At 41.2% G+C, this 23,333-nt stretch overlaps 1 protein-coding gene across 1 annotated transcript in view; it reads left to right on the plus strand.

Moving 5' to 3' along the window:
* FAM135B (family with sequence similarity 135 member B) overlaps positions 1-22,535 on the plus strand; it is a 233,083-nt gene extending 210,548 nt beyond the window's left edge. Inside the window, exons 14-19 of the mRNA XM_017512001.2 lie at positions 2,948-3,039; positions 5,598-5,695; positions 7,036-7,187; positions 9,389-9,499; positions 11,217-11,330; positions 21,415-22,535. Coding sequence (XP_017367490.1) covers positions 2,948-3,039; positions 5,598-5,695; positions 7,036-7,187; positions 9,389-9,499; positions 11,217-11,330; positions 21,415-21,620 — 773 coding nt within the window. The 3' untranslated portion in view covers positions 21,621-22,535. The remainder of the gene's footprint in view (positions 1-2,947; positions 3,040-5,597; positions 5,696-7,035; positions 7,188-9,388; positions 9,500-11,216; positions 11,331-21,414) is intronic.
* Positions 22,536-23,333: the final 798 nt, after the last annotated feature.

Below are 23,333 nucleotides of genomic sequence, written 5' to 3' on the forward strand. Positions count from 1 at the left end.
AAAAAAAAAAAAAAAAAAAAAAAAGAAAAAGAAAATATCCTCTGTCACAAAAAATCTGTTAAGTTAATAAAATACATTAATGAATGAATATAGTGAAGGAGCGAATGGAATAAATCACTACATAAATAAATGGTACAAAGGATTAATACGATGAGTGTACAAAGTAAAAAGAGAAATGGAGTGAATTAATGGATGAAATGAATGTATTATGGGAATTAATATATTAATGAAATCCATGAATATAGTAATTTGAATGTGTGAATTCATGGAATTCATGAGTCTACACAATGGTCTGAATAAAGGAAGAAATGGAGAGGAATGAATATATATATTCATTTTGAGGAGCTCAGGTTAGTGGCCTAAACTATTTTGCCACCTATTTTTATTTACCTCCCACATATAGGATACCTTTTATATACCAGGGACTTTACTAGGTTCTGGGACTTGCAGGAACAAAAAAGAAAACTTTCTTACTCCTCAGCTCAATGTTATGCATGACCAGCCTGTGTCTCTCACATATATGACACTAAAGTGAGACAAGACTCTCAATATCTTTGTTAAAATAAGAAATCTGATCAGGCTATAGGCAATTTTTCCATCATGCATGTGAAAGATGAGGAATGTTATAAAGACAGAGCAGCTTCACCCATTTTGTACCATCAGAAAATGGAGCCATGGATTACATTATCAACTGGGCAACAAGTCATGAAAACCGCAAGGGATACCAAGCACAGGGTGCTTTGGAAGATCCCTTCTCTAGTTCCAGGTGCATATGTCTAAACTCTGCAGAATTTTCAGGATCCACTTGTTCAAATTCAATTTCCAAGGGCTTATTTGTATGAACAGAGAGCCGAGCACATTGATAACAGTTTTTAATATTTACATAGTTCTTCATGTTGTACAAAAAACTCAAGATTTTTATTCTTATAAATGTTCTCAGTTTATTAACATCTTATTAAATCATATTTTCTGAGAAAATTTTAGTTGCAGAAAGTTCACTTTCCCTCAGTAGCTGAAGGAGAGAGGGCCATTTCCACCCCTTACTGAACGCTTTATACTGAATAGAAACATTTGCAGCTCTTTTTTTTTTTTTTTTTTTAGGCAATTCTCCTGCCTCAGCCTTCTTAGTAGGTGGGACTACAGGCACGGGCCACCATGCCCAGCTAATTTTTTTTTTTTTTTTTTTTTTTTTTTTTTTGCTAAGGCAGGCCCTGGCATATCATTAGGGAACTTTAAACAATAGAAACAGTGGGACCAAACAGCCTAAGTTTGCTGACAAAAATGAGAGGGAATGAATAAAAATTAACTTCGTAACACAAAATGTGCAGATTTCCTTAAAAAAAAAAAAATGACCAGCCAGGCGCGGTGGCTCACGCCTGTAATCCCAGCACTTTGGGAGACCAAGGCAGGCAGATGATCACTAGGTCAGGAGATTAAAACCATCCTGGCTAACACGGTGAAACCCGGACTCTACTAAAAATACAAAAACTTAGCTGGATGTGGTGGCAGGCACCTGCAGTCCCAGCTACTTGGGAGGATGAGGCAAGAGAATCATTTGAACCCAGGGGGGTGAAGGTTGCAGTGAGCTGTGATCACACTACTGCACTCCAGCTTGGGCAACAGAGTGAGACTCTGTCTCAAAAAAATAGGGGAGGGACGGTGGGGGGTGGGAAGCTGGGGAGAGATAGCAAGGGGAGAAATGCCAGATGTAGGTGATGGGGAGGAAGGCAGCAAATCACACTGCCACGTGTGTTCCTATGCAACAATTTTGCATGTTCTTCACATGTACCCCAAAACCTAAAATGCAATAAAATAAATGGGATAAAAAAAAAGAATATAAAAAAATATATATAAATAAAAAAATAAATAAATAAATAAATATAACCATTTTGTGACTGTGATCCTGCAAGTTTGGGCATGTGCTCTGACAGGCCACTGACATGGGTGGCATTTGGGCATATCTGAGTCATCCTTAAGCATTAGGGATACCCCCAAACACCTAGAGTTCCCCCAATTCCATGTGGCGCTTTCACCCTCCTTTGAATCATTGGATGGTTTCATAAAGAATGATATTTTCACTCACAGTTTACCGACTATTTTGAAACTATGACCTGTGAGGTAGATTTACATGGCATAGTAGGTAATTTATATACCCAAATAACCAGCTTCTGACTTTCAACTCTACAGGGAACTTTTAAGAAATAGGACAAAAATGTATTAAGATGTAATTGAACCCCTGCAACCAGCATTAAATTTATGCCTCACTATACTTGCATATAAACTTTACTCTGTTGTAGTAAAATCATGTTTTCACATGATTTTTTATTGTGGGAATGCATTTCCTGTGTTCTTTGTGCCTTGACAGCCGTACATTCTTAACCCTTCATTCCCCTTCCCTGACGGCCACTGCTGTGCCTTCATGGAGCTAGCTCTGCCATGACTCTTGTTCCCAAGAGAGTCCTATTCTATTTAGATAACTGTGCCATGACTGGCCTATTGGGAGAGGTTTGCAGATTACCTGTAAATAGTAGCACTGGATAGTCTTCTTCAGCAAGAACTGAAGACAGGGCTGGTAGGGGTCACATTGTGCCTCATTAGCCATTAGAAGGAACCATTTGCAAAATGGAATTTGCTGTGGAAGGAGGGGAGGTGGTGTACCTCCCACTGTTCCTGCATGCAGGGTGTTCACAAGCCACATGCTTACGGATCAGGGATAAGTCCATTGAGGTGGGGCTGCTAGAAAGGACCAAACTGTGCATGTGTGGGGCCGAGGGTTGGCAGGAAAGCTGGGGTTTCTAGTTGTTTTAGTTGTTTTTATTATCTGCTTAACCAAAAATGAGAAAACCCGATAGAAATGGGGGAAGAGGGAGAGAGAAAGAAATCCCTTGTGTGTCAACTTTTTATATGACTAATTACGGGTCTGGGGTGGGGGTAATGTCATTTTTAGGGAACAGTGCAGACCTCCGGCTGGTAAAGACCTTCATAGAACTGGGGCTCCCTGGAGGAAAACTGGACTTCCTAATGTCTGAAAAGAATCAGGTATGATGGTAAAAATATCAGAACTGGAAGAACCCTGAATGCATGCTTCTATGAGCCTCCTAAATGTGCCATGATAATTTATGGACACACACAGATAAGAGGAAACCTTGAAAAGCAATGCTGGCCAGGCACTTGGATGGGTTGGAAAGAAAAGACTTACTGTTTTATTTTGGGAAGGTGAGGAAAGGGTAAGAAATGGGAACATGTGAATCAGTTGACTGGAGCCTTTGCCCTCACAAGGCATTAACGTGGGTGGCAAGTGAAAGCATCAATTATTTGGGTAATGGCTCAGTTCCCAATTGTTGGCACTCAATTCTGCTGCCTCTACTTGGGCACCTGCTCTATGCAAAGTTGTGCACCATGCAGTACACAGAGGTACGGATGTGAGGGAGAGAGAAGAGAATGATGTTTTGGATCATCTGAGTACTCTGTACCTGTTTTCTCATTTCATCTTCATGGCAGTTCTATTACATGTTGATAACCACCATCTCCTCACAGGAGAGGGAATGGAGATTCTGGGAGTTAGGCAGGGTCCATATCAGTCTAGAGAAGAAGATAGCATATGTGATCTCCAGGAATATAATTCCTGTGTGCACCTAACTTTAATACGTGAACAAATCTGACCCAGTCCTAAGAGAGGATAGGCCAGGCACGGTGGCTCACAACTATAATCCCCACACTTTGGGAAGTTGAGGCAGGCAAATCTCTTTAACCTAGGAGTTCAAAACCAGCCTGGGCAACAAAGTGAGACCCTTTCTCTACCAAAAAGAAAGAAAAATCAAAAAACCAATACAAAAATTAGCTTGATTTGATGGTACATGCCTATATTCCTAGCTACTTGGGAGGCTGAGGTGGGAGGATGACCTGAGCCCAGGGAGGTCAAGGCTGCAGTGAACTGTGATTGCACCCCTTCACTTCAGCCTGGGTGAAAGAGTAAGACCCTGTCTAAAATGCTCTGAATGGCCAGAGCATTCAGAGGAGGGAGCAGGGAAGTGGGTGAGCAGCACTTGCTAACTTTGTAATTTTGATTTGTGCTAGTGAGGTTTTCTTTTCAGGGAAGATAAGAATTGTTAGCAAGGGAGATCTGGTCAGGAAATAATCATTCCTTCCGGGTGTGCACATCCAGCAGCTTTCCTGACGTGACTTCATGGCTGCTGGGTTCAACCTGGAAATCTCAGGTCTTTAGAGCTGGGCCTTTACATAGTTCACTTCATTGCAGGTGTTGGGCACTTGGTATTGATTATGTTCCACTATGATTATTGTTATTACTTTTTGAAAGTCACCTCACCAGCAGATCCACTTGCAATATATATTAATACACTTTTAAATGCCTTGGTTGGGGAGTTCCTGATAATGCTTTTTCAACCTACTGTGATTTCCAAAGCATAGCTCATCATGGTCAACTCAGGCCTTATAATTATAGCCACTTGTTTAAATAATGCATAGGTTGAATTAATATTTTATAGATGAGGGAATAGGCTCTGAAAAGTCAGAGAAAAAAAGCCTCTCTCTTAAATAATTGTACCTAGTTTTTAACGTGGCATAAGGAGGTGGCAGCACAATTCCCCTTTCATAAATAAGGAGACTGAGGTTTACATGGGAAACAACAGGTACATCTCGTAAGCAGAAAAGCATATGGTTCTTTCTTACTCCAGGAAGTCCAAGAGATTTAGCAGTATGCTTTATTCTCTCCAGTCTCAAAGCTCATTGGATGGCAGGTGACAGAGAGTCCCGAAGGCCTTCTCTTCTCTACTCCTATCCCCCAACATGTACTCCTTCATTCACCTGACGGATATTTGTGAGACATTCTGTTCACTTTTCCTAGCTCTTGGCAGCCCATGATGTTATAGGACAGCTCCACATATGAGGAACTTTTTAAACATTTTTGGATATCGGTCCCAAATCTATTTCTCTGTGACTCCAATTCATTGTTCTAAAAGTTAGTCCTTGAGGTATATAAACCAGTCTAATGCATCTTCCTTCTTCCTGCCCTTCAAATATTCAAGGACATGTGTGGCATTCCACCCCTTCCTGGATTCCTCCTGGATCCTTCAACCATCCATCCTAAGATGTGGGTGGCTTTACGATCCTTCCCAAAGCTGACTGCCCTCCGGTCTTGGCCTTGTTGCATCCTCTAAAGGCTGTGCTGCAGAAAGGGCAGAGCCTTTCAAGTCAGGCCTGTCTTGGTGTGAATCCTGGGTCATGTGAGCTGAACAGGGGGCCTCCCCTCCCAGAGCCTCTTTCCTCCTCTGTGTTGTGGGGGCGGCAATCCCAGTGGCATGCTGAGATGCTGGGCAGCATGGTGGTGTGGCAGTTGGCACATATTTCAGTGTTAGCCACCCGCCAGCTGAGCAGTCCTCAGCATCTCCATGTTTCCTCCTTAGACCCCCAGTCTGTGGGCCTTTTGTCCTGAAGTCATAGCTCATCCCCTAGCCCTAATGTCAGAGGTAGGCACACCCCCAGTAGGTACCACAGTGTTTAGTAGAAGACAGGCTATGCCCAGAACCCAGCCTTTGCCACAGCCATACCCAGCAGCCTGTTCCTCTCTCTTCTTCCAGATGGACACATTTGCAGATTTTGATACCATGACGGATCGGTTATTGGATGAAATCATTCAACATATTCAGTTGTACAACCTCTCCATATCCCGAATTAGGTAAAAGGAAACCACAGGTAGTTAATGCTGGGGGAAGAGGGGTGACATTTTTGAGTGTTTGCTGTATAAAAGTGTGATGTGATGCCTTCTGTATACCGCTGAGCTAAGCTAACTTTTGACTTTTAACCTAAATTATTTTTAAAGCAGAAGTAAGTACCAGGTCTGTTGTATACATTCATATGTCATCATTTATGTCACGGAGAATAAAAATTTTGTAGTTCTGTAGAAAGAGTATTGGACTTTAAACAAAAATTCCTAGGTTTGAATTCTCATTCTAACACTCACAAATTTGAATCTTGTTTCTACCATGTACCAGATCTATAGTCTTTTGCAAGGTTTCTAAATCTCTAAACTGCTGTTTCCTTATCTATTAAGTGGAACTAGCACTGAGATGATGTGGGAAAAGTGGAATGAGTTGCCTAGCTCAAAGGGCGGCTTTCAGTCAGGGCTACTTTTATTCACACGCTGTACCACATATTTCAGTGACTACAGGGCGGGTAAGCAGCTTGCATTTTTTGTGCATTCAAATATGTAGATGTAGTGCTAATCCCTTGATATGCATTATGCCATTTTGTCTTCAGATATAAAATAATACTTCTTTATTCCACAAATGAAGCCTATAGAGGTTAGGTTAAAAAAAAGAGTAAAAGAACACAAGCTAGGTAAGGCAGTTTCATAGGCTGACACTGATTTCTTTTCTTGACTGGTTTTCTGCTCATCATGAGTAGAAGTGGGGAGGTGTATAGCCTCTTATATAATAGGCTCTCAGTAAATAAGTATTTAACTTGAGAGTAATGATGCATTGAATCCTGGGCCTGTGAGTAGCAGTATGGCTGGAGCAGAGCCTGCAGGAGGGGGCCTAACAGCATACACTGTGAGCCCGTGGTTCAACATACACAGCGGGTGAAGGAGAGAATGAATGGCATGTGGGGCCATCCAAATTCAGGCTGTGAATGACCTCCCAAGCAGGATAAGGACTTGAGACTTGATCCTATGAATGATCAGGAAATCTTAATGCTGAGAGGTACATTTCAGGAAGGACCTTCCCCTCCCCCAGGGTGGAATAAGGGCAGGCTGCTCTAACAGCACGAAGCTGGTTGAAATGCTCACACTTCTCCCCTGACCCGACATAAAGCTCCCATTTACAAAGACCCTGTCTCAGGCTTCTCTCAACCAGGATTTGGAAACCTGATGATGAGTTGGCGGTCCCCGTTCTCTTTGCCGGTTCCCTAAATTCAGTGGGAGGTGGAGGATGCTGGCCCCTGATGCTTCCAGCACTGCACTCTTGGGCAGCAGCATTCACTGTCACACTCACGGGTCCCCTTTCTGTCTTTCCACAGCTTCATTGGCCATTCTCTTGGCAACATCATCATCCGATCGGTCCTCACACGGCCTCGGTTCCGGTATTACCTCAACAAACTCCACACGTTCCTGTCACTCTCTGGGCCTCACCTGGGAACCCTGTATAACAACAGCACCCTGGTTAGTACAGGTAAGGCTCTTCCAGGACTCATCATTCCTCAGAATTAATCCAGGACCTCTTTCACACGGAACCCTGTCACTGTGAAGCCTCTTCCAAGGATGCCATGGAGGCAGGAGACCTGGCCTTAGAGGTGTGGCCCTTGTGTCTGTGGGCTGGGTGAGGTGAGACTAGATGTTTCCCAGGATCCTTTCTGCCTTCAAGTCTCTGCCAAAAAAAGGCAATGTCCTTGGGGTCCTGGTTGGAAAAGATTGACAAGGCATGGTGTTGTGATGAAAAGAACAAGGACTCCGAATCATGCCACCTGCATGACAAGCCTGTAGTTTAGTCCTGACCAGGACACTTGAGAAAGACTCTGGCCTCGACATTTCATCTCTGTGCTCCTCAGTCTCCCTATTTGTACAGTGGAGATTATGTGTGTGTCTATATCTGTGTTTGTATACATGCACATATGTACCTACACACCATATATATGTATACATACATATAGCATATACATGCTTGTGTACATATGTATATGTATGTACATATGTATATGTCAATATGAAATTGACTGGATCAGAGTTCTTTTCCTACATTTACATATGTATATGTGTACAAACATGTATACACTATATGTATGTATACACATATATGGTGTGTAGGTGCATATGTGCAGGTGTATATTACAGAATTGTTGAAGATTACACACAGGAAGGAAATGAGGTTAGCTAACATCTGTGGAAGGTCTAATATATCAGCAAGAGCCAGACAAAGAAGGGCCTCAAATGACTTGAGAAGATGTTAGACTTATCCTGTAGACCTTACAGATCCCATTCATGAGATTTTGGCTGAGGAGGTGACATGGTTCTGTGTGTGGAAGCCCAAGGAGGGCGTTGGGTTTTATATGTAATAACAAATTGTTTATTAAATCATGGTCTTAACAATACCTCAGTAGTCCCTGATGGTGCAAACCCATCATGTGGTATTAGGGTCACCCCTGATAAGCTTCCTTGCCTTTGCAGTCGTCCAGACCTCTGCCACCCTCCCCTGCCCCCTCCCAACACTTACACTGTTTCTTCATGACCTACTCAGTTTAATTTGCTTGCTTTTAAGTTATTTTAGGGCATACTTGTGAAAATGAGTTGTCTGACACATTGGCACATAACAAATGGAAGTCCTTTCCTCTCACTCTGTCTCTCCTCCCAAACCAGGAAGCCATTCTTTGGACAGAAACAAATTTGTTAAACCGCATTTCCCCCCCACAGTTACAAAGTAATCTTGCAATATTATAAAATATTTTTAAAGAGAGACTTTACCGATAATTTCTCCAATCTAACATATCCAGAGTAATTTTATATATTTCATTCTACTTACATTTGCACACCCATATTGATGTAGCAGTCAGCGTAATATATGTACATACTGCAGCTTGCCTATTTCCTTGTGTTTCTATCAGATTAATTTGCTTGCTGTGGTTACATAATCCTTATACTTGTCAATGTTAGTGTTTACCTAAGCATAGCTAAACAGATGAGTTTTTTTGGTTTTTGTTTGTTTTTTGAGATGGACCCTTGCTCTTGTTGCCCAGGCTGGAATGTAATGGCACAATCTCGGCTCACTGCAACCTCTGCCTGCCAGGTTCGAGCGATTCTTCTGCCTCAGCCTCCTGAGTAGCTGGGATTACAGATACCCACCACCATGCCTGGCTAATTTTTTTTTTTTTTTTTAGTAAAGACAAGGTTTCACCACGTTGGCCAGGCTGGTCTCGAACTCCTAACCTCAGGTGATACACGCGCCTTGGCCTCCCAAAGTGCTGGGATTATAGGCATGAACCACCAAAGTGGGCCAACAGATGAGTTTTGAAGTGAGATGTTTATTCCAGCTTCACAGTATCCTAAATGTATCTGTAAGGATCATTCTTATACACTTCTTACATTGAAAATCATTGCCCTAAGCTGCTTTTTCAGAAGGAGATTGACTGGATTGAAGAGTATAAATAGTTCCTTACTCTGAAGCCTGTTATCATTTTTGCAGGATGATTTAAGTCCTTGTCCCAGTACACGAGAGGACAAATGTACCTCTAACTTCCCAACTATTTGGTAGCATGCCTACTTCTCTCTTATTTTCAAGTTAACTACAATTCACAGTTTAACATTTATCTCACCAAAATTCCATCCTACCTTTTGTTTTGTTTTATGTTTTTGATTTTTGTGTTATTTTTGTCTTCCTAGGCTTATGGCTCATGCAGAAACTGAAGAAATCTGGGTCTCTACTGCAGCTGACCTTCAGGGATAATGCTGATTTGCGCAAATGTTTCCTCTACCAACTAAGCCAAAAAACAGGTCAGTGGTTTCCCCCGCCGCTGCAGATATGAGTTTGAGCTTGGGATTCAACTCCCAAGATACAAATGAGCTATAATGCTCCCTTGATTCACTCACAGAAGGGAACAGTCAGGAGGCCCAGCACTCAGAACCTCTTCAGCTCAATGGGAGGCTAACAGCTACCAGAAACTCAGCTCTTCTTGCCTATTGCCCATATGACATGTGAGAGATTGAGCCAAGGTGTGAGTAAGATCATATCAATAGCCAGAAGCTGTGGCTTCCGCGTTGTACCAGTTTTCAATGTTCTAATTGCATAGGCCCAAGATCTATGTGCCAGCTTCACCCAGGTATAGGCCCATCTACAAAAAAAGGCAGGTGCAACATTTCTGCTGATGTTGACTGTGCAGTGGGAGACGAGGGTCATCCCCAGGCAGGCCTGCTATTATACCTGTACCTGCTGTCCGTAATCTGGAAGCGCATAGAGGTGTTGAAGACCCTGCCTGCTACATGGGAATGACCACAGAGCACAGCAGTAATCATGATCATCACCGTGTGGTTCCCATGTCCAGTCGGGGAGTGGAGCAGCTGACTGGTTGCCCTGCTCAGTCCCACCACGCAAGCCAGCCTGGCCTAGGGTCCGTTCTTGGTCACAATATTCCACTGTCCTGTAAAAACCGACTCTGCTGATACCTCTGGGCTTGTGAATCTGGTATAGCCACGGGCTGATCTGTAAGCATGGCTGAGTTCTTTTCCTACTTTGTGTCTCTGTGTGTTGAGTTGAGCTCTCAGAGCTGTCTTCTGTGGGGGAAGAGGAGGGAGGCAGGATTTGGCAGAAGTAGGTGGGACTGCAGCATGGTCACTGAAGAGTTCATCAGGGGTGCAGGATCTGGGGTGGCTCTGGAGAGCTGTTTTGAAGGAGGGCAAGGGGCTGGCCATTACAACTTTGTCCTCCACACTCGTGTATTGGCTAGCTGTTGAAGTAGGCTGCCCCCAGTGTATGAGCTCTGATGCAGGGACCCACTTCAGTGGAGGACACAGGGCTAAGAGCTGACACCTGCTCACCCAGCAGGACCTGGGGAATGAGAAGGATGGCTTCTGTCCAGACAGAGTATCTGGGTGGTCTGTAGTGCTCTGGAGGTTGACACTGGGCTCTGAGGCCTTGGAGGGAAACACTGTCATGTTTAACTGGAAGGGTCCCTCTGTCTGCATTGTGGAGGCAGGTTGCAGAAGGCAAGATTGGCAGCACAGAGGTGGGTTCTGAGGCAGTTTTCCTAAAGCGTGGTAGGTGGTGAAGGCTGGAATTAGGGGAGTGTTGGGGTTGTGGAGGAAGAACAGAATAGTCAGACTGACTTCCTTCTGGGCTCCTTAATATTTCTAAGAAAAGGCTGTTTTGATCACATCCTTGTTGCTTATTTCTCCGTGTCCAGAGTAGCTTTCTATGTGTCTCCTTAGCTTTCATGGCTGATGAGAACAGGCTTCATCTCCCTTCAAAAATGCAAAGGCCCAGTATAGTGACTTCTTTTCTCAGACTCCCGTAGGCCCCTGTGATACCTCTGTGCCTTCGGCTGTGGGTTGTTAAACCTCAGGACGGAAGGTCCTTGTGCAACGACACAAGGAGTGTGTGGTGTGTCATCATTTTTTTCTCTTTCTGGGACAAGTCTGGAAATTTGTGCAAACCAGAGGGTGTTGAAGTGAAGTCTGTCTGGATAAAAAGCACTCACCTGGCTAATTGTTGCAGGGCTGCAGTATTTTAAAAACGTCGTGCTGGTTGCTTCTCCCCAAGACCGTTATGTGCCATTTCATTCAGCCAGGATCGAAATGTGTAAAACTGCCCTCAAAGACAGACACACAGGTAAGCTACATTTAATTTTTGCTCAGAGAATTTCTGATTTGAAAGCAAAAGCAAACTCATGAAATTGACTATGCCTATTAGGGACACCTGGGCTATAGGTTTAGTGCTGCATTTATCTTAGCTTAGTGATAGGATAAATAGCTCATCTCGATGTTATTGACCCAGATCCTCCCTTTGTGTAATAAACAGTCACATGTTTATTAGATTATGAGACTTGTGTTCAGTCCTGTTGTGTGCCAGCCACTGAAATTGATGGTGGGATGTAGGATTCAATGAGACATGCCCTGCCCTCTAGGGGCACATTGTCTAGTTGGAGCCTCGACAAGTAATAGCAATGAGAGCAAAATGTGATAAGTCAAAAAATAAAATAATGCCTGAGGCATTGAGGCAGCCCAGAAGTGGAATAAGACAGAGTCAGAAGAGGGTCCCTGGAAATGACAATGAAGTAGGTTTATAGGATAGGTAGGAGTTTTCCAGACAATCAAGATGGATGTGGGTGGGCATTCCTGGTTTCCTTTGGTTAATCTGTTTAATTCCTGTTTTTTTGAAATAATTTTATACTCAAAAAATATTGCAACAGCAGTACAAAAAATTCCTGTATGCATTTTACTCTGATGCCCAATATTAGTGTCTTACATAACCATTGTACAGTGATCAAAATCAGAAAATTAATATTGATACAATATTATTATCTAATTTATAGACCTTATCAATGTCCTGTCAATGTCCACTAATGTCCCCTTTCTCTTCCAGAATTCAATCTAACTTGTTTATTTCTGTATCAGACATATTGATTGCTTTTAAGTAAATAGTATTTTTGTTATATTTTAAGGCACTATAAAAAAATAGCATACCACAGGTCCAAAGGGTTGGTGCTAATTTATAGTTGGGCCTATTCCAAATTTTCCTGGTATCTAGAAAATCCAACACGAATTTTGATGAAAAAATATTTAAAAATTAGTTTGGATACATAAAATAGCATTGTGCTTTGTACCACCTGGTGTATGTAATGAAAAGTGACACAGGGCATATTCTAAAATGGTACTTTTGTCCTAATTAAAAACATTATAGAATACAGGTATTGATCGACTTGCCACCTATGCAACTTACGACCATTCGACTTTACAACCACAATCGTTAGCTATGACTGCTCTGTGTCTGGCAGCCCAAACGTTGCCCAGCTGGGCGTCCGACAGTGCGGACCAGCTTCCGGCAGCACTACCATCTCCGCGTGCACCATTTCAACTATACATATAGCCTACTCAACTTACGACCAGATCATGTTACAACTGGTCCGTAGTCCCGACGGTGGTCGTAAGTCGAGCACTGGCTGTATTTGAAAAAGTTAAACTCATTGAAACAATTTATGATCCTTTCTAGCTCCACCTCTACCACCACTTACTTTTCATGGTTTTCTTCTAGTCTCTTCATGCGTGTTCATGATAAAAGTCATAATTTTGTGTCATGATTTGATTTAGAGTAATACATTTATTTGTCCATGTTAACAAAAATATCATAAATGTAAACACATTTTTTAATAATTATAAACTATACTTGTGCACATACTATTATTTAATAACTTCTCAATTACTGCACATATAGCTTGCTTCCAGAAGGTTTCCTTTTTAGCTGTTGTGTGATGAAAGACTTTGCATGTGTAAATTTTTAATAAATCTGATATTTCATTAGAATAGATTTCTGGTAGTGGTATTATTGGAGGAAAATATTAACGAGTTACTGTTAAAGTTTTTTGCCAAATTCTCTTTGAAAATATTAATAACAGCAACACCTGTAATGGTAGAGTATATCAGTGCCTGCCTATCTCTCTCTACTGTCTCTCAGATTAAATATTAACTTAAAGATATTTGCTTATAATTTTTCAGCCTGAATTTTTAAATATTGAAGCTTTTTCATATATATTTTTTATCCATTTTAAAATATTTTCTAATTGCCCATGGGACACCATTATATGCTAAGATCTGTGACAATAAAGAGTCAATGATTTGGTTTTAAGTTCAGACTTGACGAAACACAGCCATTGTCGATAGACAGCTAAACTGTTCTTTGTGCAGGGATTTGCTAATTTTCCTTGCCTACTTTCTTATCTCTTTGACATAGAGAAGTATTTTTGTTTACATTTCAACCTTGGTAAAGCTTAAGAATAGAGTTCAACAACTATGACTCACAAGCCGAATTCAACACACCTCTCATTTTTGAAATAAAGTTTTATTGAAACATAGCCGCACCTCCTCAAAGGATATTAATATGTGACTTAAGTTGATTAATGATCCTGTTAGTCATCTTAAGAAACAATAGCCCTCTCTTTTGTTAAATTCATATTTTCTGTTACATTTTTACATGGTATCAAAGAATGTGACTTACTTGGTGAATTAAAAAGATTAGAAGACTTGATATGAACTTTAGTTCATATGTGATTAGCATTCTTTTCTGGAAGAAGTACCAATATTTTTATTTTTCAAAAATTCTGAAATAAAATACATCCCATCCTCCTCTGGCTTCACATAACCTTCCAATTTATTCTCTACATTGTCACATAGATAATTTGCTTCTATCCCTTAAGTCCATCAATTTTAAAACAGTGCTGTATTTGAGGAAAAAAAATGAGTTTGCTATGTATGTTTAAACACATATATCAACCATTGCTTCCAGGGCTTATTAAACCAATCAAGATCTCACCAGAAAATGATCTGGTTGAGTCATCACTACATTTTGAGTGACTTTTTTTTTTTTTTAAATAAATGACCTTTGACTTTTATTGCATATACAATTTAAACAAATTATGGTATTAGTGTAACAATAAGATGCTTATATTTCCATTTATTGGCAACATTTATTCATTATTCATGTTGTTAGATAATATTCACATACATCATTTTAAAAATATTGTTACATAATCATAAACATTATTTTATTTTATATTTTTATTTTTTAATTGTATTTGGGCTCTGGGGTACATGTGCATGTCCTGTATCCTGCAGGATTGTTGCATAGGTACATACATGCCACGTGGTTTGCTATCTCCATCCCCCGCCACTATTGCCTACATCAGGCATTTCTCCAGGTGTTATCCCTCCCCCTCTTCCCCAACCCTCCCCACTCTGCCCCCCGCCACTCCCATCCACCCCACCAACTAGCCCTGTGAGTGTCTTTCCCTTCCCTGTGCCCAAGTGTTCTCACTGTTCATCAACTGCCTATGAGTGAAAATATGCAGTGTTTGGATTTCTGTTCTTGTGTCAGTTTGCTGAGAATGATGGTTTCTAGGTTCATCCATGTTTCTACAGAGGACATGAACTCATAGTTTTTTATGGCTGCATAGTATTCCATAGTGTATATGTGCGACAATTTTTTGTCCAGTCTATCACCAATGGGCATTTGGGTTGGTTCCAGGTCTTTGCTATCATAAAAAGTGCTGCAATGAACATACATGTGCATGTGTCTTTATGATAGAATGATTTATAATCCTTTGGAAATATACCCAGTAATGGGATTGCTGGGTCAAATGGAGTTTCTATTTCTAGATCCTTGAGGAATTGCCACACTATCTTCACAATAGTTGAATTAATTTACACTCCCACCAACAGCGTAAAAGCATTTCTATTTCTCCACATCCTCTCCAGCATCTCTTGTCTCCTGATTTTTTAATGATCACCATTCTAAATGGCATGAGATGGTATCTCAATGTGGCTTTGATTTGCATTTCTCTGATGACCAGTGATGATGAGCATTTTTTCATATGTTTGTTAGCCATATATTCGTCTTCTTTTGAAAAGTATCTGTTCATATCCTTCGCCCACTTTTGAATAGGTTCATTTGTTTTTTTCCTATAATTCTGCTTTAGTTCTTTGTAGATTCTGTATATTAGCCCTTTGTCTGACGGGTAGATTGTGAAAACTTTTTCCCATTCTGTTGGTTGCTAGTTTACTCTAATGATTGTTTCTTTTGCTGTGCAGAAGCTCTTAAGTTTAATTAGGTCCCATTTGTCTATTTTGGCTTTTGTTGCCATTGTTTTTGGTGTTTTAGTCATGAAGTCCTTGCCTGTGCCTATGTCCTGAATGGTGTTGCCTAGGTTTTCTTGTAGGGTTTTTATGGTGTTAGTTCTTATGTTTAAATCTTTAATCCATCTGGAATTAATTTTTGTATAAGGTGTAAGGAAGGGGTCAAGTTTCAGCTTCCTGCATATGGCTAGCCAGTTTTCCCAACACCATTTATTAAACAGGGAATCCTTTCCCCATTGCATGTTTTTGTCCAGTTTGTCAAAGATCAGATGGTTTTAGATTTATGGCATTGCTTCCAAGGCCCCTCTTTTGTTCCATTCATCTATATCTCTGTTTTGGTACCAGTACTATGCTGTGTTGATTACTGTAGCCTTGTAGTATAGTTTGAAATCAGGTAGTATGATGCCTCCAGCTTTGTTCTTTTTGCTTAGGTTATCTTGGCTATGTGGGCTCTCTTTTGGTTCCATATGAAGTTTAAAGTGTTTTTTTTCTAGTTCTGTGAAGAAGGTCAATGGTAGCTTGATGGGGATAGCATTGAATCTATAAATTACTTTGGGCAGTATGGCCATTTTCACAATATTGATTCCTCCTAACCATGAGCATGGAATGTTTTTCCATCTGTTTGTGCCCTCTCTTATTTCCTTGATCAGTGGTTTGTAGTTCTCCTTGAAGAGATCCTTTACCTCCTCTGTTACTTATATTCCTAGGCATTTTATTTTCTTTGTAGCAGTTGTAAATGGGAGTTTACATACAATTGCAAATTGTATGTGCTCATGATTTGGCTCTCTGTTTGTCTGTTGTTGGTGTATAGGAATGCTTGTGATTTCTCCACATTGATTTTGTATCCTGAGACATTGCCGAAGTTGCTTAACAGCTTAAGGAGGTTTTGGGCTGAGACAATGGGGTCTTCTAAATATATGATCATGTCATCTGCAAATAGGGACAATTTGACTTCTTCTTTTCCTAATTGAATGCCTTTTACTTCTTTTCTTGCCTAATTGCTCTGGCTAGAACTTCCAATACTATATTGAATAGGAGTGATGAGAGAGGGCATCCTTGTGCCAGTTTTTAAAGAGAATGCTTCTAATTTTTGCCCATTCAGTATGATATTGGTTGTGAGTTTGTCATAAATAGCTTTTATTGTTTTGAGATACATTCCATCTATACATAGTTTATTGAGAGTTTTTAGCATAAAGGGCTGTTGAATTTTGTCAAAGGCCTTCTCTGCTTCTATTGAGATAATTACGTGGTTTTTGTCTTTGGTTCTGTTTATGTGGTGAATTACATTTATAGATTTGTGTATGTTGAACCAGCCTTGCATCCCTGGTATGAAGCCTAATTGACCATGGTGGATAAACTTTTTGATATGCTGTTGGATTCTGTTTGCCAGTATTTTATTGAAGATTTTTGCATCAATGTTCATCATGGATATTGGCCTGTAGTTTTCTTTTTTAGTTGTGTCTCTGCCAGATTTTGATGTCAAGATGATGTTGGTTTCGTAGAAAGAGTTAGGCAGGATTCCCTCTTTTTGTATTGTTTGGAATAGTTTCAACAGGCATGGTACCAGCTCCTCTTAGAATTCAGCTGTGAACCTGTCTGGATCTGGACTTTTCTTGTTCAGTAGGCTATTAATTGCTGCCTCAACTTCAGACCTTATTATTGGTCTATTCAGGGTTTCAATTTCTTCTTGGCTTAGTCTTGGGAGTGTGTAAGTGTCCAGGAATTTATCCATTTCTTCCAGATTTACTGGTTTACGTGCATAGAGTTGTTTGTAGTAATCTCTGATGGTAGTTTGTATTTCCGAGGAATCAGTTGTGATCTCCCCTTTATCATTTTTTACTGCATCAATTTGATTCTTCTCTCTTTTCTTTTGTTATTAGTCTAGCTAGCAGTCTGTCTATTTTGTTCATCTTTTAAAAAAACCAGCTCCTGGATTTATTGATATTTTGAAGGGTTTTTTGTGTCTCTATCTCCTTCAGTTCTGCTTTGATCTTAGTTATTTCTAATCTCTGCTTGCTTTTGAGTTTTTTTTTATCTTGCTCCTCCAGTTCTTTCAATTTTGACAATAGGGTGTCAATTTTAGATCTTTCCTTGTTTCTCATGTGGGCATTTACTGCTTTAAATATGTCCCATAGGATCTGGTAAGTTGTGTCTTCATTCTCTTTGGTTTCAAAGAACATTTTTATTTCTGCCTTCATTTCATTGTTTATCAATTAGTCATTCAGGAGCAAGTTGTTCAGTTTCCATGTGATTGTGTGGCTTTGAGTGCTTTTCTTAATCCCAAGTTCTAATTTGGTTGCACTGTGGTCTGAGAGACTGTTTGCTATGATTTCTGTTCTTCTGCATTTGCTGAGGAATGATTTACTTCCAATTATGTGTTCAATTTTGGAGTAAGTGCAATGTGGTGCTGAGAAGAGTGTGTATTCTGTGGATTTGGGGTGGAATGTCCTATAAATGTCTATTAGGTCCACTTTGTCCAAATCTGTGTTCAAGTCCTGGATATCCTTGTTGGCTTTCTGTTTCATTGATCTGTCCAATATTGTTAGCAGAGTGTTAAAGTCTCCCACTTTAACACTCCACTGACAGGAGTCTAAGTCTCTTTGTATGTCTTTAAGAACTTGCTTTATGTATCTGGGTGCTCCTGCATTGGGTGCATAAATATTTAGGATAGTTAGCTCTTCTTGTTGCATTGATCCTTTTACCATTATATAATGTCCTTTTTTGTCTCTTTTGATCTTTGTTGGCTTAAAGTCCATTTTATCAGGGACTAAGATTGCTACCCCTGCTTTTTTCTGCTCTCCATTTACTTGGTAAAACTTCTTTCATCTCTTTATTTTGAGTTTATGTGAGTTTTTGCATGTGAGATTGGTCTCCTGAATACAGCATACCAATGGATCTTGACTTTTTATCCAGTTTGCAAGTCTGCATCTTTTGATTGGGGCATTTAGGTCATTTACATTCAATGTTAATATTGTTATTTCTGAATTTGATCCTGCCATTTTGTTGCTGGCTGGTTGTTTTGTCCATTAATTGACATGGCTCCTTCACTTATGAAGCTTATTTTGGCTGGATATGAAATTCTGGGTTGAAAGTTCTTCTCTTTAAGGATGTCGAATATTGGCCCCCACTCCCTTCTAGCTTGCAGGGTTTCTGCTGAGAGATCCACTGTGAGTCTGATGGTCTTTCCTTTGTGGGTGACACAACCTTTCTCTCTGGCTGCCCTCAGGATTTTTTTCCGTCATTTCAACCCTGGTGAATTTGACAACTATGTGCCTTGGGGTTGCTCTTCTTGAGGAATATCTTTGTGGTGTTCTCTGTATTTCCTGGACTTGAATATTGGCCTGCCGTGTTAGGTTGGGAAAGCTTTCTTGGTTAATATCTTGAAGAGTGTTTTCCAACTTGGATTCATTCTCCCTGTCACATTCAAGTACGCCAATCAAGTGTAGATTAGGTTTTTTCACATAATCCCATAGTTCCTGGAGGCTTTGCTCATTTCTTTTCACTTTTTTCTCTAATCTTGCCTTCTCGTTTTATTCATTGATTTGATCTTCTATCTCTGATATCCTTTCTTCTGCTTGATAGATTCAGCTGTTGAAACTTGTGTATGCCTCACAAAGTTCTCATGCTGTGTTTTTCAGCTCCAGCAAGTCATTTATGTTCTTCTCTAAGCTGGTTATTCTAGTTAGCTTTCATCTAACCTTTTTTCAAGGTTCTTAGTTTCTTTGCATTGGTTTAGAACATGGTCTTTTAACTCAGAGAAGTTTGTTATTATCCACCTTCTGAAGCCTGCTTCTGTTGATTTGTCAGATTCATTCCCTGTCTTTTTTTGTTCCCTTTATGGTGAGGAGTTGTGATCCCTGGGAGGAGAAGAGGTGTTCTGTTTTTTGGTGGTTTCATCCTTTTTGCGCTTTTTTTCCCCCATTTTCATGGATTTATCTCCCTTTAATCTTTGAAGTTGGTGATTTCAGGAGGAGTCTGAGTGGACGTTTTCTTCTGTTGAGGTTGGAGCTGTATCTTTTTTGGCCTGTCGAGGGCGTCGCTGGGCTCTCGGGTTCAGTCAGGTGGCTGGGTGGGTGGTCCTTCCCTGGGGTTCCTTTGCAGGTGAGATGGGCCCCGCCTTCCCCGTGGCAGCTCTCCCAGAGCTCGAGCTTCCTGGTTAGGGTCAAGCTGGTGTATTTGCTGCCAACCTCTCTAGCGAGGGCTTCAGTTTGAGCTCTGTGGGGGTGGGGCCTGCCAGGCCTTGTGATCTGTCTCCCTGCTTTCAACTCTGCCTCCCTCTGTGGGACGGTGCGTCCGGCTGGTGTTAGTCCAAACTTCACCCAGGTCCCTGCAACGACCTGCCCGCGCCGGAAGGTAACAGATTTGCCTCGACTACCCACGGCCCCCACCGTCCTGCAGGGCTCTTGTGGACCGTGGGCTGCAGGAGGGATGAGGCAACCACAGGATCTGAAACGGAGCACGGGTTAAGCCCCGCGAGCCTCCGAGCCGGCGGCACGTTTCAGGTGGGGACTCACCCCTCCCATCTTGATTCGCCCCCTGGGCGGCTCCCGCCCTGCGCCTCCTTCCCTGGGCCCAGTTCCAGTGCCCTGTCAGTCCCACAGAGAGCTGCCTTACCGCGCTGGCTTCTCTCGGCCATCTTGGCGCCCACGTTCATAAATATTATTTTAAAGGAGCACAGGATTGTTTAGCCCACAAACCATGGTTTACTTAACTTTGATGCTGAATTTTGGCTGACTTGAATTTTCCCTCATAAAGAATAGTTCATGCATAAAATATTTGTGGCATAACCTCGCGTCATGTGATTGCCTATTATAATGATCACTACTCTAAAACATCAGTGGGCTCTTGGGAAGGACCATACCATTTGTGTTAACCCCAAATTTTTTTCAGCTGAATTGACATGGCTACATCCAAATCCCTAATTACTTCAATTTCACGTTTCAATTCCTTTTACCTCAAAACTCCTGCCAAGACCCTAAGAAGAGGGGGAAAAGAAAAAACCCCAAATACACACCCCCACCATGATGTGGAGTCCTGCTGTCCATCCCAGTCCGTGAAAGCAGACCTCTAAGTAGTCTCCCCTGCTGATAAGTGGAGGAAAATGGAAAACAGTGTGACTCCCTTCAGGTGGCATGGGGGAGTGTCCAGAGTGAGGCTGTGGACTGTTAAACTCAGAATAAGCTCTTTCATCATCCAAAGTGACTCCTCTACTGGCTTTATAAAACAGACCTGGTTGTTGGAGTGGGTACCCAGAGGCTTGTCATACTTACAACTTCCAATTACTGTCTCCACAGTTGGTCAAAAGTAAAATATCCTAGCTTTCAGCATCATTCCAGAAGGTGTCTCTTAATGACAAAAAGTTGTCATAAACAGTTTTTCAGAAAAGAAGAACACAGAGCTAGTAGGTATGAATCATGAATCGTAGATCCAGGTGTGCAAATGTATCTATTGCTCAGCAATTCAATTGCATGGCATGGCTCCAAGACCCCCATGGCCTGATGAAAAATTGCAATGGAGTCACTTTCAGATGGAAGCAGTCCATTGAGACTAACAATTGTAAAAACAAAAACCAACATAAAGAAAACTGCATTCTCTTTCTGTGGAATCAGAGGAGCCGGGTGAAATGCCACATGGCTTGCATTATGTATGACATCTGGGGATGCCTGCTTCCACTTCCCTGTTGAGCTGTGTCTCCAACCCCCAAGGTACCCTGAAATAGAACTTGAAACCCTGAGGATCCTCTCTGGTGTACGCCTCTTTCTCCACTTCCGCGCTGGGAGGCACAGCTATTATTGAGAAACACAGACACCACCATCCTAGTTTCTGGTGCAAGGCTCCACACAGCCACTGTACAGAATCCCCTTCTGACTTCTGCTGTTGTAATCTGACTAGACAAAGAGAACTTTGATTTTATTTCATGTTTATTTCACCAACATTAGGAGGAGGCTGGAAACTGCTACATAGAAAGTCTGCCCAGGAAAAGAATTTTGACACATATGCAGCAATGTTCTCTAGATTCCACTGCTAACTTCTGCACCAGCTTCACATCCTTCTTTCTCCCTTTACAGGGCCAGTTTATGCGGAAATGATCAACAACCTCCTAGGCCCTCTGGTTGAAGCCAAGGACTGCACTTTAATCCGACACAACGTGTTCCACGCCCTGCCCAACACTGCCAATACCCTGATAGGCCGAGCTGCTCACATCGCTGTGCTGGATTCAGAACTCTTCCTGGAGAAGTTTTTCCTGGTGGCAGGACTCAACTACTTCAAGTAGTGGCTTTGAGTGAGCAGGCCTTGGGTAATGCTTAAGATAGGTGGAAAGCTTTAACTAAGACCTGCTTTTACAGACCTCACCATTTCAGAATGAAGCTCAAGGGAACAGCGTTGAGGGATGGAGGCTGGGGTGGAACCCGATGTGAGAGGTGCTTTTGTTTTGGAGATTTGGGAAAACTGAGCAAATAGACTAAATGACAACAAACTTTGTGTGAATTTGTGTAGTTGCCTGGAGTGTCATTCAAGATGCTTTCTAGGAAAATATGAGAGAATAAACAGAATACTTGGGAGTTGGTGAGCTAGCCACTATTGGCTCACTGAGAGATGACTCCAATTTAACTAGACTTGCCCAGTATGTTACTAGCTTATAGCTTTATCATTTCTGATTAAATTAAGTGCAAACAAGCATTTCAGAACTCAGGTTAATCTCTGTGCAGAAGTGGAACATATTTGTGTAAATAGAATCCTCAATAGATTCAAATGCGCCAATTGTTCAAGAAAATGTGATGCCCATACTCGTATTTTCTCTTCACGTTTTCCAAACAAGAGACCAAGGAATGCATTACAAATCCCACTTTTATTTCATAACAGCAGTGAGCAGGGTGACTTAAGGTAAAGAGGGATAAAGGTGATAGTATTGTTAAATACAAGTTTGTTACAGAGAAACATGACTCTAAGAACACACTGAACTATGAATAGTTGCTCCACCTACTTTCCCAGACTTTTTCTATGCAGAGCCCTGATCCACAAATTATTTTAGTGATTGCTTACATCTTCGTCTGTAGTAGGGAACACGAGTGAGACTAACCTAGCAGAAGGGGCCACTGAGATGAATGCACACACGTGTGAAGCTCCTGCTGATATACTTCCAAAGATATGCTATGTTAGCATTCAATGCAACTGCAAAAAATTAAAACCATTAACGTGGCCAGCTGCTTCTCCTATCCATGGAAGGAGAAAAACATCTAAATGGAGGAGTGCTGGATTAAAACCTCAGGGGAGCTCTAAGAAGGGTGCTGGTTATCTTTCAATAGAAATGTCTTCTTGCCTTAGGAAAATAAAGGGCTAGGAAAGGTCACTATGTTGATAAAAACCAATAGATGACAGGGACAAAAGTGAAATCAGATAGGAGGAGAACATCCAGACTGAAGATTCAACACAAACTGTTATTGGAAAGTGACTCAAAGGGAGTTTTGAAAATCACTAGGATGTTTAATGGTAAGGTCTCAAAGACTGAGTATGTTGTATAGGCTAAAGGAAGCCTAAAGGATCATTTAGTTGTATGGAAGAGATTAATGAACCTGGACAGTAGGGCTAAATAAGACAGGAGCCTCATCTTTTGGAGATGAAAGCTCCCTGCTTCTGCAAAAAAAAAAAAAAAAAAAAAAAAAAAAAAAAAAAAAAAAAAAAAAAAAAAAAAAAAAAAAAAAAAAAAAAAATCCCTTCTGACGTATGGAAACACATCTAGGACCAGGTTTCTCAGCACCTGGGCCATGACTCTAGGTCACTGATGCCATGGTAACAAAACCAAGTAAATCTAAGCTCATCTGAGAATTTTAGATCCTCTTATGACTTTGACAGCTAAAAGCAGACCATGGGAAATGAGTCCATATGGGCAAGTTTGCAGGAGTGTAGACATGTGGGATTCTTTAAAAAAAAAAGGGAGGGTTGTTGGGGGAGAGTTGAATGTCTTGCAAAGACACACTTGCACACA

Source organism: Cebus imitator, unplaced genomic scaffold (genome assembly GCF_001604975.1).
Source record: "Cebus imitator isolate Cc_AM_T3 unplaced genomic scaffold, Cebus_imitator-1.0 Scaffold459, whole genome shotgun sequence".
NCBI classification, from domain to species: domain Eukaryota; kingdom Metazoa; phylum Chordata; class Mammalia; order Primates; family Cebidae; genus Cebus; species Cebus imitator.